This window comes from Labeo rohita, chromosome 10 (genome assembly GCF_022985175.1).
Source record: "Labeo rohita strain BAU-BD-2019 chromosome 10, IGBB_LRoh.1.0, whole genome shotgun sequence".
Taxonomy (NCBI): domain Eukaryota; kingdom Metazoa; phylum Chordata; class Actinopteri; order Cypriniformes; family Cyprinidae; genus Labeo; species Labeo rohita.
This window is the reverse complement of record NC_066878.1, coordinates 29588171-29610794: the sequence shown is the minus strand read 5'-3', so window position 1 is coordinate 29610794 and position 22624 is coordinate 29588171. Positions and strand designations below refer to the sequence as shown.

Genomic DNA, 22624 nt, shown 5'->3' with positions numbered 1-22624 from the left:
AAAATTTAAACACAAAATTTTAATAAACTCCTTATGAAGACAACAGTTCAAAATGATGTACATACAACACGTAACACTTTGAACTGTTGTCTTTTATGCTTTTCACAAATTTAGGCTGCTTAATTCATCTCTCAAGACTTTTGAGGAGAATATTAAAAAAAAAATACAATATACAAAGAGTTGTTTTAATGATGTTCACATTTTGTGGATTTATTTGAAGTAATATATAGATTTAAAACACGTTCATCTTATATATATTGTTTGTTTTCAACCTTTGACAAATAGCAGAGGTCAGGCTCTGCCTTTGACCTTACCAGTATGGCTTCGGCAATGTCATTTTGACGTGTCATTGGAGGAAACAATTTTCACCGCGTCACTTCCTGAATGTGAGTCAGCGAGAGGTCACGTGACATGGTTTCGGCGCTCTCCTTCTCCGACTACTTTTGATTTTAAAATATAAATAAACATCTCGATACATATGGACGGGCTCCGGGGCTTTCTGAAAGATGGTCGTTGGCCGGCTCTCGACCGATGCTCCGCGGCGCGCTATTCGCGTGGCGTCGGGAGCATTTCTGGACACAAAATCGACCGTTTTGTGGGCTGCAGCGTCACGTGACCCGCACGCGCCTCGGGTAAAGATGGCGCCTGGCGGTTAGAAAACAAGCAGCGAGAGCAGCGGCGACATCCTTCACTCCGCCGCGACGTTTGGGATCCATAGAAACCGAGTGGAGTACGTGTTTGACTTACTGGACATTGGCTGTCAGACAGCGGGTTTGCTCTGTTTTTTGTCACGCTCACAATTTCGGTCGCTTTGGGGCCGTTGTGCGAAAGAATAGTGAGTTTTATTGCGTTTCGCTTGAAAGCTGAGGGAGTCTTGCGACTGGTTTACGCGCTAGGCAGCTAACCTGAGGCGAGCCGTTAGCGCACTTTTGACAAAGTCACTGACAGGAATTAGTCGTTCAAATGTCATTTTTTGCCACTTATTCTGCTTGTCGGGGTCCGTTGGATTTATTTAAACCCGAGTATATTCTATTTAAACAGCGTTTTGACTCCTCTTTTGATATTTAAAGTTGATGAAACGAATCGTGAGGAAAATTAGCTAGCAGCCTCCGTAACCAACGCTGAGGAGGTGTTTCACCACATGCAGCATATTTTTTTTTGACTAGTGAGACTTATTTGGTTGTTACAAGCGTGTTTATATTATACACTAATGTTGTAATTTGTCTTTAGATGACGGTATGTTCTTCGGGGAAGCATTTTAACGTCTCCGCTGAATATTTAGGACTCAAGAGCAGCACGTTTAGTTCACCGGCTGGCTTATGTTGTGTATTTACAGGCGCCAGATTAGACGACATGTTATTATGGCTGTGTAATTTCAACGTTTTGATCATTTCGGTGATCATTGGAGTGTTATTTTGGTTTTAGTCTGGTTTCTGAACGTGTAAGCTGATTGACATTAACATCCAGCAGCAACGTCAGACCAGGAAGTATCTTGTTGGATCAGTTTTGGCAAACACGTGTGGAGCTGGATGTTGTGGTGAGCCGTTAGCAGCATTGGTGTAGCACGTTGTTGTCCTGTGGATGTATTTCTTGACTGGTTAGTGTTGTTTAGGTTTATATAATATGCAGTGTTCAGTCCCAACAGTCTAACAGCATGTAATGGGAAAGATGTGATCTTTAATTTGGGGTTTTGTCATTGTCTATATTAAAGATGTGTGAGTTTAATAGGTTGTTGAATTATGGTTGATGTTAGGTAATAAAATGGGTGTTTATAATCATTAATATTATGTTTTTCTCTCTTTTAGACAATGGATCCTGGACAGGATTTGCTTCTGGCTGCTCTTAGTGAAAGTGGAATCTGCCCTAATGATCTATTTGATGTTGATCCTCAGGACACACTTCCACTCCCTGCTTCACAACAGGTCATTTGAAACAAATGCATGCGACATGGTTTATACATTTTCATGCGGTTTAGTTTTTTCCTTGCTTTAAAACTAAGGCTGGGTATTGACACAGATTTCACAAATCCATTTATTTACAATAGTTTTTTTTACGGCATGTCATCAATCGGCCAAATTGGCAGCACAGAATGTAAATGATGCCGCTGAACTGAACGAAACTCACAAATATTCCTGATTATTAGTGCTGAAAATGTCAATGATTGTGATGTTTTGGGTTCTACTAATCAGTCAGATAAATATTTGGAGTGCTACAGACTCCCAAAAGTTATAACAAATCAAGTGCAAAAACTGTCTGAGGAGCAAATTGCATTTGTGGCTGGCCAAACTAAGCCAGGATTTCCAGGGCAAGAATCTTGATAACATTTGTGTTTGTTCTTATGATTTCCAGTCAGTTAGTTGAAATGTTAGGCTAATAATTAATACTGCTCATATGCATCTTCACCACGAGTTAACTTTAGTTTGTCAAACTATTGCCCCCTTTCCTGCTTAGGTATTCAGTAGTTCATTCAGTAAGTGCAAACGCGCTATATTGAATCATTTGGATATGTATTAGTTAGGGATGCTCATTTTAACCGGTTAACCGACAGAAAGAATTTTGACCGATTAATACAATCAGTTAAACGGTTTAAAAGGTCTTTTTTTCAGTAATTCAGTAATCAAAATATTTTAAAACGTTTTCTGGATGGTTAAAATAAAATGAAATTGCATTTTTGAGAGAAAAAAGATAAATCGCGTAGGCCTATAACGTTAAGTCGCATTTTATTATTACATTCAGAAAGACCTGGTGTTGACGCAAAATATTTACAATGCACTATAAACATAGGCTAGGCTATTTTAGTTCCCCTCACTCCACAAAAAATCCTTTCAATTTAACAGTATTTAGAAAAGAACAAGAATGAAAAATATAAGAAGCTAGACGACAAGTCAAAACGAAACCATTTAGGCTAAAGCGAAACTGAAACTAACACTGGGTCTCTCATACGACACAAATCCAAATGTCTCAGTATTCAAGATGTATTTGAATGCTAAAATATTATTTATTATGTAAACCTGGTTTTGTACTTCTCGCATAAAAAAAAAAATGTTTGGCATAATATCACGGCAGTACGTTGATAACGATTAAGCAGTGTGATTTATTATTTTTTTTTCCCATATGTTTGGCTGATTGTGTGTGCGTGTGCGGCGCTGGCACAATCACTTAATTTTTTACTTCTAACAGGGGAAACGACTCTCTACAGATAATCGAAACTGTAAACGGTTTGCTTTTTGTAAAATAAAGAAAAATAGGATTCCGCTTTCAGCCATCTTCCTTTCGTGCAGCACAAAAATGAGCCAAAACTCTGCATACTAGCTACTTGTTGCACTTTTTTTGTTTGTTTGTTTTATTAAGTAAAAATATTTATCTTATAGGCCTATTCATTCATCATATATATATGTTTGCTGCTTTTTGCGCATGTGAAATTAATCCTGGAAAACAAATGTTGGTATTTTAACGGGTCACAGACACTTATCCTTTCTAAAATAATTAAATTCTAATTTAAAATAATCTTGTCGGTTAACGGTTAATAATCGGTTAACAAGCGTCGGCTGTCGGTTAGGAAAAATAACAGAAATGAACATCCCTAGTATCAGTTACTGTAGATGTTAATTTTTCATAAGTACAAAATAGCATAAAAGTAAAGATTTAAACTATACAGTGAACGCTGTCAGTTGGTACATTAACGTTAAAGGTTAAAATTAACATCCAGACTATTACATTTAATTGCAATTTAGTTTCAGATATATAATTAACATCTAATAAAAACTGAGCTTCAATTGCACATTTTTATGTGAACTTTTTAATTATATAAAAACAGTTTTACTTCAATTTATTGTTGAAATATGAACATTTGAACTTATTTTACTGTCATATTTATTAAAACCTGCATGAAATATTGGAGAACACAATGATTGTCTTCGACTGCATATTTTTTTTTAATCAAATTTCAAGAGGTTTTTTTTTTTCCAGCTATGAACATTAAATGGCCTACCTGAGGTAAAAATAGTGTTATGTGAAACCTTTTCACAGTTGAAACCCTGGGTTGAGTAATTGCATTTCTCTTCAGATGATCATGCATGTTTATTTTGTGCTATAACTAGTAGTAAAGAGGAAGTGATGAATGGTTCACATTCTGCTTGAACTGCCACAGTACAGCGATCCGTTACAACATATTAAAAAGCCCCCTTATTTTTTTTTATTTTTTTTTTATAATAATAAAATTAACAATTTAAAAGCTGAGATATTAAAAACAACAAAACACAAATTTTATTGTGCTTTTAGAACATGAGACTATAATTAAATAACTATAATTAATGTTTAGAGAAGTTTTCTACACACAGTAATAGAAAACAGCATAGAGTGGGATTTAAGAATCTTCAGAATGATGTCAACCCAGACGTACTAAAGACAAAACTGAAATTAAAAGCGTTCTTTCTCAAAGTAGCACGTTTGATGATTAACAAGTGATGACTGAGTCTCTTCTGTTTCCTTTTCAGTCAGTCTCATTAAATGCACTTGACATCGGTCTCGGCAATGAAGCTTCTGGAATTGTCAGGATTGAACCTGCAGTTCCACCTACTCCTACAGTCACAATCAGGGTAAGTGTTGAATGTTGCACCACTTACAGCCTAAAATCTGGTTTAGATATATAGTATTTAAAATGTTTTTGTTTGTTTTTCATTTTAATTTTAGTTAAAGTTTTAGTAATTTTGTTTTTATTTTGTTTGTCTGTCTAGTTTTTATTAACTTCTAAGTTTAAGTGCTAATTTTAGTGCACATGTTAAATGTTTTATTTATTTATTTTTTTTGATATACAAGAAAATACAGAAATACCTGATATACATATTATTTCACTAGTCTAAAAATGATGCACAAAATACAGTTCCGCAACAAAGAAAAACACAGTTTGCATTTATTTCTGGAAGTTGCATCAAGCCAATTAGTCCTGAACTAGTGATTTCTTGCCTTATTTCTGTGCAATGTAATGTAGACAGTGAGTGAGCAAACTGTAGGTGGTCTGTCTGAAGCTACCGCTTGTGTAATGTTTTAATATTTTCCCGCAAAGCTCAGAATTATGCATTGAATGTATATCCTGTGTTGTCTTTGCAGGAGAAGCCTCAGCCCTCAACAACCACCTTTGTTTTAAATCAACTGAATCAGTTGCCATCGCTGGGTACAATTGTAGTCACCAAACCATCAGCCGGGACCACCTCCAGGCAGACCATCACAGTAACCAAGGTGGTGCACACAAGTTCGACAGCACAGCGGAGCGCTTTGTCCTCTCCCACCGTTTGCACTGTGGTCCCACCCAATAATGAGCAGATCAGGTTGAAGGACCTTCTCAGAACCAGCAGCCTGAAGACAAGCAGCCTTGGAGAGCTTATGAAGTTGAAGCCCCCACCTGACATAGCGCAACCTGTTGCTACGGCAACAGCCACAGGCACAAGTGAGTGCTGGCAGACGTGCCGGACCTCGAGCGATCATAGATGGCTTTTTGCTTGTAAGGGTCTGTCGATGCAGCTGGCGGCTTTGTGGCACTTTGCAAATCTAACGCAGAGTGCCAGTTTCAAGTGCCGCCTCCAGCTGTCAAAACAAGAAACCAACATGAGCTCAGATCACCTTTGGAGGCGTTAAAGCCGTTTAGATGCTCTTAAGAAATAGCAGACTTGTTTTTAGGTCTGTTTTGTCTATTTCGGCCATGTACACAGTGGAGCTAAAGATGGTTGTTAGTGCTTCAAAAAGTGCATTTTATTATAACTGTATTATTTATATATAAATATAGTTTTTCTTAATATTTCAAAGTCTGTTTTGTTTGTGTGTTTATTTTTAATACTAGTAATTTTATGTGCATTTGTCATTTTTATTAGTCTTTGTTGTTGTTTCTTAATATTATCTTAATAACTATTTAGGTTTAATTTATTTTTTCTGTTTTAGTTTCTTTATTTCCAGTTAGTATTTTAGTGCTATTTATTTCAGTTGCCAAAACAGCATTTCTCAATTTCTTTTCTGCTTTTTTCTGAAGTGTTTTTTCAGTTAACAAATGTTTTAATATATTTTATTATGTAATATTAATGGTGCACCTAAGAGTTTCATTGGCTAAATCCTGTTTTGAGAGACTGTGTGCATGTAATCACTCTGTTTTTTTTCTTTAATGTCAATGCTCTTCCTTTCAGAAATTATTCTGGTCTCCACAAAGATGATGAACAGATCAGGTATGGGTAGGGTTTTAACTGCAGTGCACTGAGTCTGTTTTCACAGGTGCTTTCATGTTGTGGTGGGGCCGTATCAATTCTGGCAAGCTGCTTGTGGGAGTCTGTGAATAGTCTCTTATATTTGTGAATTGTTTTTGTCTCCGTTTCTTCAGCGGAATTAAACAATGGCTTGAAAAAGGAAGTGTCCAGCAAAGATGTAGCAAGAATCTGGGTCAATGATGACATGAAAATGCGGAGCTTCTCACCTGTGAATGTAAGTTTGTTTATTTGTATTTAAATGTGATGAGACATTCACTGCAAACTTTAGCTGTCATTTAATTTTTTTGAATTATTTTTTTATTTATTTGAATGTAGAAATTGCCAGGAATGAAGGAGGAAGAGGAACCAGAGGAAGAGGAAGAAGAGGAGCTGGGTCATGCAGAGACATATGCTGAATACATGCCGATGAAACGTATGTATAATCGTGTTATTAGAGTGCTTAAGCAAAGAATTGTGCGCAGCAAGTAATTTCTAGGGCCCTATGAAATCAGTTTTATTTTTTTTTTATTTCGTTTTTTCCATTTCCATTTTTTTGGATTCCTTTTTTGTCCATTTTAGTTTTTCTAAACTCTCGCATGTGATTTATCGTGCAGCCCTACGTTTAACAATCAAAAGCATCTTTAATGAATTGATTAAAAGAAATTATTATTTTATTTATTTATTTATTTTTCAGGAATAATGTGTGTATTTACTTTTTTTTTTTTCCCTGGTAAGTAAATTCTGGTAAATATTCCTCAATAATGTTTTAGTAATAATTGTGTTGTATACAAGTAGTAGTGCTATCATTACGTTAAGTAATATGGGACCCTGGACCACAAAACCAGTCATAAAGGTAAATTTTTTTGTTATATATATATATATATATATATATATATATATATATATATATATATATATATATATATATATATATAGCTGAATAAATAAGCTTCTCATAGATGTAGATTTTGTTAGGGTATGACAATATTTGGCCAAGATGCAACCATTTGAAAATCTGGAATTTGAGGGTGCAAAAAAATTTAAATACTGAGAAAATTCCCTTGAAAGTTGCTTGAATGAAGTTCTTAGCAATGCATATTACTAATCAAAAATAATTTTTTGATGTATTTACTGTAGAAAATTTACGAAATATCTTCATGGAACATGATCTTTACTTTATATCGTAATGATTTTTGGCATAGAAATAAATTAATAATTTTGACCCATACAATGTATTTTTACTATTGCTACAAATATACCCATGCTACTTAAGACTGGTTTTGTGGTAATATTTCTGTCACGGTTTCTTCAAGTTAAACTGAACTTTTATTTTGACGGGTTGCTGTGAAGACCTTTTAGTTTCTGTTCATATATGATATAATGGTAATTTTTCTCAAAAGAAACAGTAAAATGTGTTCATGTTCTAATATGTTGAGGCGACACAGGCTGAAAATACAGCCAGCGTCATGCGCACCTTAGTAAATGACAACCATGTGTCCAACCATGCAGAATTCATATTTTTAGTATTTTAGTATTACTAGTACTTACTAGCATTACTAGTATTTTTGCTGCTTAATATTTACTGACATGTGTTTTAAGTATACTGACCCAGTTTTGATTTATTCATCCAAAATGTGACATTTTGTGTTATACAGTAAGCTCCGTTTTTATGACTGGATTCTGCAATTCTGACCGGCCTCATCACGGAAATCATAGGGCCTTGAATTTCTCAGCTGTAAATTAGATATGAACTATGGAAAATACTGGCTTATTATTAACAATTGTGCCAACTAAGCCGTTGTTTTTTCAGCTTGTTTTGGCAAGTTTGTAAAGTTGATCTTAACTTGTCTCTCAGTGAGAATTGGACTGCGGCACCCTGATCCTGTGGTAGAGACCAGCTCTTTGTCCAGTGTCAACCCGCCAGATGTGTGGTACAGACTTTCCATTCCAGAGGAAACCATTGATAGAGGCTGGTTATCTGCCCTACAGCTTGAGGCTATCACGTATGCTGCTCAGGTTTGGGCTCTTTTACATATCGCAACCTTTAAAATGGTATTACATTTATGCAAGTCAAATCACAATTGCTATATTTTCTAAAATGGTGTACGGTGGTGTTTCAGATTTGTCTCTTTTACTCGTGTCTCTTTGTACAGCAACATGAGACATTCCTACCAAATGGAGACAGAGCAGCCTACTTGATTGGAGACGGGGCCGGCGTTGGAAAGGGAAGAACCATTGCTGGAATCATATATGAAAATTATCTTCTTGGCAGGAAAAGATCCCTCTGGTAATCACTTGTTTTCGTCCTCCTCCAAGCTGCTTTTTGGTGTGTAATTGTACTGTTATTCATGCCTTTTTTTTGCACTACCGGTCTGTACAGGTTTAGTGTCTCAAATGACTTGAAATACGATGCAGAGAGAGACTTGAGAGACATTGGAGCAAAGAATATTCAGGTCCATTCACTAAACAAGGTACGTTAAGTGCTTCTTAGCCAACATATGAGATGTTTGTTTATTTCAGGTAGAAAATACATTTTCTGCACATCTCTTTTTCAGTTCAAATATGGAAAGATCTCATCAAAACACAATGGGAGTGTGAAAAAAGGTGTGATCTTTGCCACATACTCCTCATTGATTGGAGAGAGCCAGTCTGGGGGAAAGTACAAGACGAGATTCAAACAGTTGCTACACTGGTGTGGAGATGACTTTGATGGTGTTGTATCCTTTCAAGTTAAAAGGAAGTAGTAGGAAGAAAGAAAATCTTATACAATCATTTATAACAAAATTCATACAGTGATGTTTTGATGCTTTTTTTTTTTAAGTGGCGTTTCGCCACTCGTTTCAAGCAGCGGTGTTTCATCTGCGGAAAGACATCAATAAAACTGCTTGTAAACAATGTCATGTACAGTAACATTATATTTAGCTTAAAAAAATTCAGTGTCCACAGCTTGTTAAGCTAAAATAAGTCTAGAGAGCATTTTCTTAAATATTTTCTATAATATAATATTTATTTTTTTACTTGACCTGTTGTCTGTTTTAATAAATCTGTCATGAAAACAAGTTTATATCACAGCCACTATTTAAATGTTTGAATCATAGATGAAAGAAAATAATTTCAGTGCGTCACCAGTTGACCCCCCCCCAAAATTCCTTTTTTTTCCTCCATTTTAATTTTTTTTTTTTTTTTTTTTAAAGACTGTTTTAATGGGTTGCATTACATTTTATTAATCAAAAAGCATGTCTAATTAATTGAAATAAAATAACAATTTATTAAAGGTGTAATGAAAAAAAAAATTAAGGCCCTATGAAGTCAAATTTATTTCTTTTTCTTTTCCCGTTTTAATTTTCTAGACTGTTTTCCTAAATTCCAATTCCCCCCCGCCCCCCCTTTTTTTCAGTTTTAATTTTTCTGCATTCCTTTGCATTCATTTTTCTACACTGTGTTTTAATGGTAATATTTACATTTTATTAATCAAAAATCATGTCTAATTAATTGTAATCACAAAACTTACACAATATAAAACAGATTAAACATTTCATTTAATTAAACATTTACCAAAAATTACATTAAGGACCTATTAAATACAGATGCAGTTCTGTTCAAAAACTTTTTTTCTCTCTCAAATTTACTACCAATTTTTCCAAATTCTATGTTTTAATTTCATTTTAATGATTTCAGTAAATTTTTACATTTCTAAACTATCTCTGAATAATTTATAAAAACATTATTTTATTTTATTTTATTTTTTCAGAAATACTGTGTACTTGCATTTCTCTGTTAAATAAATTCTGATTAATAATTACGACATCAATCTAACATCCCTAGAAGAACATTCTGTGCTCTAAACGAGAAAAACAAGCACGTTTCATTGTATGTTGACTAAACCGCAGTGAAGCACTTCACATGGTGTGATTGTATTCAACTCTCTAGTAACTATGGTGACTGATTCCCTTGACTGAGCATCTCAGATCATATTTGATGAGTGTCACAAAGCCAAAAATGTTTGCCCTATTGGGTCATCCAAGCCCACAAAGACCGGGCTAGCGGTTTTAGAGCTGCAGAACAAGCTGCCAAAAGCCCGGGTTGTGTATGCAAGTGCTACAGGTATATGACTGTGGATTTTTATTTACTTTTCCAATGCATTTAGTTCTGTATTTTGCTATTTATACGTCTTTTGTTTGGTTTTGTGTAGGAGCATCCGAACCCCGCAATATGGCCTACATGAATCGCCTTGGGATCTGGGGGGAAGGAACTCCATTTAAGGAATTTACAAATTTTATCCAAGCTGTTGAAAGAAGGTGAGTCGATCAGAGTTTGTGTCCATGACCTTGCTTTTTACTACCAGCATGCATCTTTTCAATACTGAATGTGACCCTCTTTTGGTTGGTTTATTTTAGAGGTGTTGGTGCTATGGAGATTGTTGCCATGGATATGAAGCTGAGAGGAATGTACATCGCTCGACAGCTGAGCTTCACAGGCGTGACGTTTAAAATCGAAGAAGTTCCCTTAACGCTGGACTACATCAAGATGTACAACAAATCAGTTCGCTTGGTGCGTAAAATGTTGAATGTTGAAACTATAAAACGGATGGTTTTTTTGCCATTACATGTGAATGCGTTCATAAAGTCATTTATTTTGCTATCTTGCAGTGGGTAAGTGCAAGAGAGAAGTTCCAGCAAGCTGCCAACCTGATGGATGCAGAACAACGGATGAAAAAATCCATGTGGGGCCAGTTCTGGTCCGCTCACCAGAGGTTCTTCAAGTACCTGTGCATCGCCTCCAAGGTTCGGAGAGTGGTGCAGCTGGCTAGAGAGGAGGTTAAAAATGGAAAGGTTAGATTGGACATTCTCTTATTACAAAAAAGCTTTCAGAGAACAAGAATTGCAGTGATTTCTGTTGTTCTGATCTCTAACCTTCTCTGTAGTGTGTGGTGATTGGTCTTCAATCAACTGGAGAGGCTCGAACCCTTGAGGCCTTGGAGGAGGGAGGAGGCGAGCTCAATGACTTTGTCTCCACTGCGAAGTGAGTGTAATAAAGAGAAATAATTCCTTTATAGTCTGAAATGGATAAAAATGGACAAAGTATCATTATCAGTGATGTTCTTTTAAAGGGGTGTACTGCAGTCCCTGGTGGAGAAGCATTTTCCTGCACCAGACAGACAAAAACTCTTCAGTCTTTTAGGCATCGACCTGAGTGCGAAGGAAACGCCTTCACCTTCGGAAACCTCCGCTGAGCAGAAAGGCAAAAAGCGCAAAGGTGCTATTCACATGTACATGGAAACCACAATAGCGATACCTTGTTATATTTAGCAGCAGTTTCTACCCTGAAACTATGAGCACATCTTGGTGTTAGAGGAAGTAAAACCACCCTTGGGCTTTTGGGTTACTCAAATTGAAAATGGAGGCAAGTCATGGGTTTTTTTTTGTTTTTTTGTTTTTTTTCCAATGGTCATTGGTGACTTTTGTGTTTGCAGGTCCAGAAACAAAGAAGCAAGTGAAGAAAGCTCGTAAATCTGGCGGTCTGTCTGGTACCAGCTCAGACGAGAGCAACTCGGACGATTCGGACAAAGATGCGGAAAGCGACGACAGCTTCAAGTCAGTCAGCTCAGGGGGAGGAGGACGAAGATGACTTCAACCCCTTTAAGGATGATTCCAGTGAGGATGAGGAAGATGGTGAGAATCTGTAGTCATGTTATTTATGTAGCACTTTATACAATGGACTCTTTTCTTTGGCTGACAACACATTTCCACAGTTGTTAACATGGTAAATTATTACGCTCAAGACAGTCAAGCCCCATTATTACGTAGCGCTTTATACAGTGGACCCTTTTGACAGACTGTGGTGATGGAAAGTTATGAACATTGTAAATTATAGCACTGCACATTGTTTATAGAAAACTAGTTTTCTATAGTTTCTAAGTAGGATATTAAGTAAAGATCATGTTCCAAGAATATATATTGTAAACTTCGTAATACGCATGGCTAAGAACTGTATTTGAACAACTTTAAAGGAGATTTTTCTTAATATTTAGATTTTTTTTTTTTTTTTTTCCTTCGTATTTTCAAATACCTGTATCGTGGCCAATTATTAACCTAACAAACCATAAATCAATGGAAAACTTGTATATTCAGCTTTGGTTTGACCAGATGAGGTGTACATCTCAATTTAAAAAAATTGACCCTTATGACTGGTTTTGTGGTGGATCATTAAAGCGACAAAAGTTACTGATTTCCTCTCTTTTTCTTTTGTTCTTTGATTAACAGACATCACAGCAGCTGGGTAATTAGCTTTTGCTGCTATTACTTTTAAGAGCTGCCACTGCCGAACGTGACGTGACATGCATGCTCGTAGTTTCATTCGCACTTTAATATGACATATGATACAGACTACAGCACATGCAGCCATATTTGTGCATTCAGTTGAAGAGCACATGCTGTGAGCACAGTATAACGGCTCACAGGACTGAAAAATTAGTTTGACAACAACTGAAGCTCCCTCATGATCTGTAACTTTTTCTGCGCTCGTTTAACTAGCGCCTGACGCTGAAGTAAAGTCGGAGTGCGTGTCTTAAAAAAAAAAGTCCCCCGTTTGATAAAGGAAAATAACATTAATGTTGCAGCTTGAAAAGTAGCTCTACAGAACGCAATACTCTTTATTTAATTTAGGTCAGTTTAACATTGATTCACTTCTGTTCAATAACTGTGTCAGTGTTGCAATGTTCATCAGAGATAAAATCCAGTTGAGCAATAAGCAGCTCTACAGAAGACAGAGTCATTTGTTTACAGTAATTTAGTTCAGTGTTGATACCATAATGAATAGTAATATTAGTGCTGACATCTGTTTGAAACAGATCCATGGCTCATCAGAAAAGACACTAAGAAGAGCAAAGACAAGAGGAACAAGAAGAAGAAAAAGAGCATTGATCCAGACTCTATTCAAAGTGCCTTGTTAGCCTCCGGGCTTGGAACAACCAGACCCAATTTTACAACCCCCACCATCAAACCTTCAAACAACACGGTTGCTGTAGGTAAGTGACCAGTGAGCTCTTGCAGCTGAAAGTTGTTGAATAAAGTAGTATAATGAAGAAAATCATTGTCCAAAGAATATCAGTACTAATAGTCTCATTATAATATTATTCCTAAGCCAAAAGTGAGCCAGAGGAAAGCAGCTGTGTGACCAGTCAGGATGCTGTTGAAGATGCCCAGCGGATGAAGAGGGACCTGCTGGAGAAACTAGAGCAGCTGGCAGAGAATCTGCCGCCCAACACGCTCGACGAACTCATTGATGAGCTGGGAGGACCTGATAATGTCGCAGAGGTTGGTCTGTTTGTAGCAATCACACTGTGTATTTAATTAAAACAGTGCCATTTTTAATGTGTATGTCTTATGCGATGCAGATGACTGGCCGCAAAGGCAGGGTAGTCAGCAATGACGATGGCAGCATTTCCTACGAGTCTCGATCAGAGCTTGACGTTCCAGTTGAAATCTTAAACCTCACAGAGAAGCAGAGGTTCATGGATGGTGATAAGGTATGCTGCTTTGGTTTTACCCACATCTGTGTAATGTTTTGTTACTATGAACAGCATTTAAATGGTTCTGTATTCAACTTGGTAGAACATCGCAATTATCTCAGAGGCTGCCAGCTCTGGTATTTCACTTCAAGCCGACCGCAGAGTGAAGAACCAGAGGAGGAGGGTACACATGACATTAGAGCTGCCCTGGAGTGCTGACAGAGCTATTCAGCAGTTTGGTGGGTGCATAATATTTGTATTTATTGTATCTTTATTGTTATAATATTTTTACGTATATAAAAAAAGTATATATTTGTGTATAAAATATCAAAATTATATATTATAAATTTACTTTGTTATAGTTTTTAATATTTTAAATCAGTTTTTATTTTTGTTGCATTTTGATTTTAGCTAAAGTTGTTTTGTTTTTGTTTTTTTAATAATTTGTCTGTAATTCAATTATTAATTAAAATAAATTTATCAAGTTGTTTTCATTTATCAAGTGTGTCAAGGTAAACTAACATTTAAAATGACAAATGTTTCCTTGGAAACCAATTGTTTTTTGAATGAACAAATTTATGCTGGTTCTAAGATATTTGAGTAAATCCATTTTAAATAATTAACAACAATAAAAGCAGAAAATTAATTTTAAATATTTTTTAAAAAATATTAAAAATGAAATTAGGTGTAAAAATTGAGTGTCTGTTAATGTTAAAAAAAAAAAAAAAAAAAGTTTGAGTTTAGTTCACTAACTCTTTATGTTCTTAGGTCGAACACACCGATCCAACCAGGTCACAGCACCTGAGTATGTGTTTCTCATCTCTGAACTTGCTGGAGAGCAACGATTCGCCTCGATTGTTGCCAAACGACTGGAAAGCCTGGTAAGTCCCTCTGGCATGTGTTGCATGCTAATGGAGGTCAGTTTTAATTTTGTAAGCCTAATTGTGTTTGTCTTCCTCAAATAGGGGGCGTTAACGCACGGAGACAGAAGGGCCACAGAGACAAGAGATCTCAGCCGATTTAACTTTGACAACAAAGTAAGATTAGATTACATACACCGTCAGTGGTAAATGGGGTTGTTGCTAGACCATATGCTGATGTCTTTTTCTCATCTACAGTACGGCAGAAATGCTCTGGAAATAGTTATGAAGTCTATTGTCAGTCTGGACTCTCCTTTAGTGTCTCCACCTGCTGACTTTGATGGGGATTTCTTCAAAGGTATGGTTGATTGTTTTTAATAAGAGGAAAGAGTTACTTGAAAGCCACCAAATTTAATATCTCAATGCCGTGTATTTTCTTTTTATCAGAAATCCGCAATGGTTTAATTGGAGTGGGGCTGATAAATGTGGAAGATAGGTCTGGTGTTCTGTCACTGGACAAAGGTGAGCAATTTTTAGAGTCAATTTCATTCTCAGTTTTTTTCACACAAAATTTTCAGGATACCCACTGGTCTGTAAAAAGCCTTTAAATGTATTAAATTCAGTTTGATCAAATTTAAGGCTATAGAAATGGTATAACAAAAGGTGTAATTATCATTTTAAGAGTTCTTAAATTTGAAAAAAAATCAATTCAGATAATGTGATTATTGAACTTGAAAAGGTGATGAATGGCTGCTCTGTCACAGGAAGGAAAGGCTAAGACCATGTGTCCACCAAAGCGTTTTTTTCCCAGAGGCTAACATAAATTTTTCAATTGTTCTCAATGGGAGCACCACATTTTTTAAAATGGCAGGACAGTACCGAGCACTGAGTGCTCGGGCGCTTTTTCCTCGGGAAGAACGCAGCGCTCATCAGTGTCACTTTCTAGTCAGGAAACCAGTCAGAATGGAGGAGGGGTGGGACTAATACCGACCAACCGTCACACCTTGCTTGTACTACGACTGAACAACAATGGAGAATTTATTATTGCTTTGGTGGACATGCAGCCTAAATACAAGATTACTAGTATTTGGTCAATACATTGTAAACTATGGAAGCCTGTTTTTGCCACTGAATAAATAAAAGGTTATTGCGACTTTTTATCTCACAACATATTCTGACTTTTTTTTTTTCTCAGAATTTTAAGAAATTAATTCAGAATTGCGATATAAACTTGCAGTTGCAGGTTATAAATTCCAAATTGCAAGACAAACTCGCAATTCTGACTTTTTTTCCCCAAAATGTCATGATATAAACTCCCAGTTGTGAGTTAAGAAAAAGTCAGATTTGACTTTCTCAGAATTGTTTATTTTGTAATTCTGACTTTATAACATGCAATTGTAAGTTAAGTCAGAATTGACTATATTTTGCACTTTTGACTATCACTCACAATTATGACTTTCTCAGAATTGTGACTTTACATTCAATTCAAGTTTATTTGTATAGCGCTTTTCACAATACAAATCATTGCAAAGAAACTTCACAGAAAATTAAAGTTTCTACAATATATTTAGTAGTAGCTTACCAGTGGTGAGTACATATGGCAGAGATGTACGTTAAAAATTAGTTAATGACGTAATCAGACAGACAGTGAACACTATTAACAGTAATTAATTATGTTGTAATCAAAAGCAAAATTCGGTAGTGCTGTATGTTGTTTCTGTGTTGGCATCATCTGAGGTCCTCTGAGGGGTTGGCATCATCTCTTCTTAGGTGTTCTGGATCCAGACTGAAGCTTGATGTCAATCCCGTGGCATAAAGAGAGGAACAAATAGGGACATAATTAGCGTAGCTGCTGTTCAGCCAAGCAAAAGTGATTTGTTTAACCCAAGTTAAAGAATAATAATGTGCATTTGATCCGATATAACTGCAGTACCAGATTATGAGATGTATTGAAAGTATTTTTTTCCTCAAAATTGAGATATAAGCTCTCAGTTCTGAGAAATTAAGTATAGCGGGAAAAAGGTTTGAATTGTGAGATGAAAAAGTTGCAGTAACCTTATTTTTTATTCAGTGGTGAAAACAGGCTTCCATAATAAACACATTACTGTTGTATGAGCAAAATTCAATATTAGTTGATCTCTAAATTGCATGTATTTATGTATGGGTACACAGTGTTCTAAAACATGAAAATATTTGTAATAAAATTTGTAAAGTATTTTAAACTTGCAGGTGAATATGTGCCTGTTGCTAGATGTTTTCATTTTCTCATGCCACACAACTTTTATTTATTTTTTTTTTTTATAGACTACAACAACATCGGGAAGTTCTTGAACAGGATTCTTGGAATGGAGGTCCAACAACAAAATGCTCTCTTTCAGTATTTCTCCGACACTTTGAACGCTGTCATTCAAAACGCCAAAAAGAGTGGAAGATACGATATGGGAATTTTAGGTAAAAGGGTGTTTTAAACATTACTAAAGTCTCAGATATGATAAAGAACCCAGTTTTATTTATTTATTTATTTTTTCCTATTTAAAACAAATTTGTCAACCAAAAATATAATTTTAGGTGTTTAATCACTATTTGGAGCGAGGGCTTAATTAATTTTTGTGAAAACCACGAATTTGACTAAAATTACATTTTCACCTTTTTTTTTTTTTTGCCTGTAGCTCAAAATTAGCCAGTGCACATTCCAACTCATTTTGCCATCATGGGTCACATTTTAATAGGATTTTAATATAGTAAACACCATATTAGACTTCAAGATTAGCTCTTTTTTTTTTTTCACTTGTTCAGTTCAAATGTATGTTTTCTTTACAGATTTGGGCTCCGGAGACGAGAAAGTGAAGAAGGTTGATGTAAAGAAATTCTTGACACCAGGATATTCCACCTCAGGGCATGTGGAGCTTTATACAGTATGTTTATCCGTACTAAGAAACTAAAATAGGTGTCCATTTTGATGCTATTATTAGTATTAATGTATCCCATAATTGGTGAAATGGCTAAAAAGAAGCTGTTTCTGTTTCGTCAGGTGAGTGTAGAGCGGGGAATGTCATGGGAGGATGCCACCCACGTCTGGGCTGACCAGAACGGACCTGATGATGGCTTTTATGTCCAGGTGAGTTTTTGTTTCCCCTTTATACACCCCACTAACAATTCATTCAACTACTGAACCTTACAGCTTGTGGTTTCATCTCAAGGTGCGGAATAACAAGAAAATCGCCATCCTGATAAAGGAGGTCAATACCAGAAAGAGACTCTTTATGGTGTACAGACCAAATATAGGAAAACAAGTTAAACTAGAGACGTACGCAGACATCAAAAAGAGAAGTAAAAAGGTATTATTACTGCATTTTTATTGCATGCTTAATGTTTTTGGTTAATCTTTTGGGTCAAATTATAAATCTGTGAGTCTGTATGATTTTCCGTTTGTTCAGTCAATATTTTTGTCAACAAATCGCACTGGTTATTATAGGGTGATCATACATCCTGTTTTACTTAAACATGCTGTGGCCAAGATTTCTAAATTGCCTAAAATGTCCAGGTTTTGGCTTAGGTTTCCTATTGTTTTCATACTTAAAGCTAATATGACTGAAAAGTAGGTTGACCACTAGGAGTGCAGACATTGTACGTAATTGACCAGTCCACATGCAATGAGGCAGGATCTACAGAGAATTTTGAAGCAATGCAAATGTGCACATATATATATATATATATATATATATATATATATATATATATAATGTGTGAGGACCGTTAAAGGTAGATTAATAGGAAAGCAAAGCTAAAACAAATGTTTTAGACCATTTAGAAAACCTGGCCAGGACGTGACCGGGAAAAAGAGGACATATGGTCACACCCTAGTTAGTGTGTCACTTGAAACAGCTTGTTCTAGCTAGTCTCAAGGTGAAACAGCACCTTAAAAATATTAAAAATATCCCAAAATCAAAGCATGCTTTTATCTCAGTTGCTTTTTCATAATCACAACATCTTAAATTTGTTCTTCAGATATTTAACACTAGCATTGCGTATGCACATCCTGGCTAAATGTCTACGCTCCTGAAAACGCTATAACGAGGGTCATGTTATCATGCAATTTAAATCGCTTATTAGTTAACATCCAAAATCAAAAATTGTCTGTCTCCTTTGATGCTTGGCGAATGTTAATTTTAGATCCTGTTGGCATCCTGCAGACCGTTTCATGTTATTTCTTCGGTTCGTACAGTCTCTAATCCTTCTCATCTCAAAATAGGTCCTCTCTGATGATGCCAAGCAGCACTGGATTGATCAGTACAACTCCTCGGCAAATGTCTGCTCACATGCGTACTGGTGGGTGCTTCTTTTAAGTAATTTCAGAAGTGAAAATAGAAATAAACATGCCGTTTCACTTTTGATTCACGAGGAACACTCTTTCTGACAGGCGAGGGAACTGTAAGAAAGTGTCGGTGGGGCTGCAGTGTGAGATCGGGCTGCGGTGCAGGACATACTACGTTCTCTGTGGCTCTGTCCTCAGCGTGTGGACCAAAGTGGAGGGCGTGCTGGCCGCAGTCAGCGGAACCAACGTGAAGATGCAGATCGTACGTTTGAGAACAGAGGACGGGCAAAGAATTGTGGGTAGGTTGTCAGATAGATACAAATACAGACAAATAGATTATTGTACAGTAGACTGTACTTCTCAAAGTAATAATAAACTTAACTATAAGGAAATCTTTCCTCCATTTTAATTTTAACTGTAAACCACTGAAAAGACTTAATTGTTCATTTTCATTTGATTTTAAAAATGATTTTATGCCTCATTTGATTACCACTGCTACAAATTTGTATTAAATCGTAAATACAGAAACATACACAATTTCTGTAAAAAGAAAACAAAACAAACATAGATATCTATTATTGTAAAACAATTAATAAATTAAGTTGTTAAAGTTTTAAAGTTTCAATTGTTTAGATGTGCTTTTTGATTAGTAAAATTGAATTAAAATGTGATCCAGAACTAAACTAAACTAAAGACCTGGGAAAAATAAAAATGTAAATTCAGGAAAAATAAAACTACTTTTAAAAAGGATTTAAAGGATTTAAATTTAAAATCTGTTGTAGAGGTTTCATAATTTCAATTAATTAGACATTGTTTTTGCTTACTAAAATGTAATTTAATAATTAAAACAGAGTCCAGAAAAATTGAGATGGAGGGGGGAAAGAAAAGTTAAAATTTAAGACAGAATTTGGGAATTTATTTATAAATAAATAAACAAATACATTTTTAGGGGCTAATGAAATACATTTCAATTTATTTAATTCTTTGTTAAACTTGAAAAATTATTTCAAGACACGCTTTTTGATTACTAAATATAGTTGAAACAAAGTCCAGAAAAGTTCAAATGAAGAGGGGAAAAATATAAACTAAAGACACTAAATTTAATGAAGAAAAAAATAAAGAAACAAATTAAATTAATAAATGGAATTTCAGGGGGGAAAAATGCAATTTATGAGCCCCTAAATATTATGTTGTTAAACTTTCAAATATTGTGCATAATTTAATTTAGGAATTTAGGGGGAAAAAAGATAAATTGACAAACAAAAAAACGAAGTAAAATAATTTAATAAATGGAATTTCAGAAGAAAAAAAAAAGGATTTCATTAGCCCCTAAAAAATTGTTAAACTTTCAAAAATTGTCGTGTGTAATTTCAATTAATTTGACATGCTTTTTGATTGCAAAAATTACATTTTAACCATTGAAACAGAGTCAAGAAAATTGTAAATGAGAAAAAAAAACCAATCCTGAAAAATTAAGACCAAAGACACAGAATTTGAGGGAGAAAAAATAAATCGAATTTTTTGTTAAACTTTTAATTAACTTTAAATATTTTTGGTAACCATTAATACAGAGTCCAGCAGAAAAACAATCCAGAAAAAATAAAACTAAAGACAGAATTTGGGGCAGAAAAAAAATGCAAATTCTTTCAGAAAAAGTGTTTCGCTAGTCCCTAAAAATATATACATCTCTTTTCGTTAAACTTTTTAAAATGTTGCTGTAAGTGTCCAGAAAAATTATGTAATGTATTTCATGAGCCCCTAAAAATTATAATTTTTTTAAAAATCAAAAGTTGCTGTGTGTCATTTTAATTAATTAGACATACTTTTTGATTACAAAAATTTTATTTAACCATTGAGACAGAGACCAGAACAATTAAAATGGGGGAAACAAAACAAAAAAAACGGAAACATGAAAAAACTAAAGACAGAATTTGTCTTTAACGAAATTAATTTCATAGTGCCCTAAAAAAACAAAGTACAAACTTTTTTTTTTTTTTTTTCTCTCTCTCTTTTCAGGTCTGATCATTCCCCGCTAACTGCGTGTCACCTCTGGTCAACATCCTGTCATCATCGGATCAGTCTCAGCAGCTGGCCGTGCAGCAGCAGCAAATGTGGCAGCAACTCCATCCGCAGAGCATCAGCCACACCGTCAACACATAGCGTGACACACACACACACCCCTCACTTTAGGGCAGATGTGGCGTCGTAAGCCAGCCAGCCAGCCACCCTTCTTCCTCTTCCGGCACGCCGCCGCGTGGAAGACAGTGCTTTTGTCGTATTTAATATTTCAGGGTTCATGTCCAAAGAGGACTCATTGCCAAAGGAGCTAGAGAATCGGAGCTCTCCGCACTGAGAGGGGCGAAACTGGACGATACTTGGTCAGGCTGTTTCCTTTTCACAAGTCTGCTAAATCATGGCCTGTGCTTTCCATCGACAAGTCACACACTACTATGTACACAGGACAGCGCTCAGGGGTTACTCACAATCTAGTTTTTTTCCATTTCTCTTTTTTTTTCGTCTCGCACGGCCTCCGTCTGTCCCCACCTTCAGCCTTCTGACCCAGCATGTCTTGGGCATGACGCTGCTTGTTTACCACTTAATACAGAACCTGATTTAAACACAGGAACGCGCTGGCTTGGCGACGAGTGTAAGCGGTGCAAACCCAACCCTAAAGACTTGATCAGAGACGTTGCATGGTTTGACAAACCCTTTGGATTTTTAGTTTACGTAAGCTGGTCAGGTTTTCCAGCTCGAGTGCGATTTGTAAACTGGAATGTCTTCTACAGAAGGCCATGTCAATCAACAGCTTTTGCTCAGTTTTTCTATTCCTTGCTTTTAATAATTTCTCATGGGGACAAAAGCCTCATTTTCTGCTGTAAATGGAGTTTGACACGCTCGGTCTCTACTATATCTCGATGTATAGTTGCATATCTGAAATGTCATGTTTTTGCTGAATTGTAGATGTGGCAGCACTCTAAAGACAATGTCATTCATCCTTGCACGAGTTGCACTACTGATGGATCTGTTGTACAAAGAATCTATGGAAAATTTAACTGACTGCAAGATCTCTACCTCTTGCATATGACCAATAAATCTTGTGGATTACCTCGATTTCAAAATCTCTTTACTTCAGGAAACACTTCTTGAATTCATGTGTATTTAACTTTATTTTTTCAGTGTTTAATAAAGATGTGTAAATATATAAAAGTAGTTCTCAAAGTCAGGTGAGTGTTAAATACCACATTTATATGGGTATACATCACGTACAAAGCTTTAAAATAGTAATCCACCTTAAATCTAATTAAACGAGATTCGAAGAGTTAAGATGCAAAACCAGCTAAAAAGCTAAAAAGTGCATCAAATACTTTTACTTTAAACTCGCTAAATTTCAGCCTCAGCCCAATCAGAAGTGCCAGTTCTTACATAGAAACCTACACAAAGTAGCCAGAAAGAAATGCTCATTTTAAAGAAGAACGTCAGACGGATTTAGAGGCTTTTGTCATTTGTTCTGAACGGAGTTCTCTCGGAATCTGATCTTCCCGCGTGATTTAAATATTTAGTTTGAAAATTTCGAATGTTGCATCTTGTGGAATGTTTTGAAAAAATGTAACGTTGTAACTATATTTAATCGCCAAGAATCTTTTTTCCCTCCCTTTTTTGAAGTAAAAGTGTGTTTTTATTAAAACTGGGGAAAAAATATTTTTTTTCT

General features: G+C 35.6%; 1 protein-coding gene across 1 annotated transcript; it reads left to right on the top strand.

Annotated features, from left to right (window-relative positions):
• The first annotated feature begins 395 nt into the window (after window positions 1-395).
• On the top strand, window positions 396-22026 carry sbno1 (strawberry notch homolog 1 (Drosophila)). The gene is given in 34 exon segments (XM_051121445.1): window positions 396-730; window positions 1806-1922; window positions 4497-4598; window positions 5110-5446; window positions 6365-6465; window positions 6567-6663; window positions 8086-8246; window positions 8384-8517; window positions 8611-8701; window positions 8786-8947; window positions 10199-10334; window positions 10423-10528; window positions 10628-10781; window positions 10880-11062; window positions 11155-11252; window positions 11341-11486; window positions 11704-11846; window positions 11848-11902; window positions 13081-13257; window positions 13374-13546; window positions 13627-13758; window positions 13844-13979; window positions 14509-14621; window positions 14706-14777; window positions 14859-14958; window positions 15048-15122; window positions 16905-17051; window positions 17421-17515; window positions 17632-17718; window positions 17801-17938; window positions 18853-18929; window positions 19021-19214; window positions 20932-20942; window positions 20944-22026. Coding segments are annotated over 33 exon segments (4179 nt in total). The 5' UTR covers window positions 396-730; window positions 1806-1808; the 3' UTR covers window positions 21076-22026.
• Window positions 22027-22624: the final 598 nt, after the last annotated feature.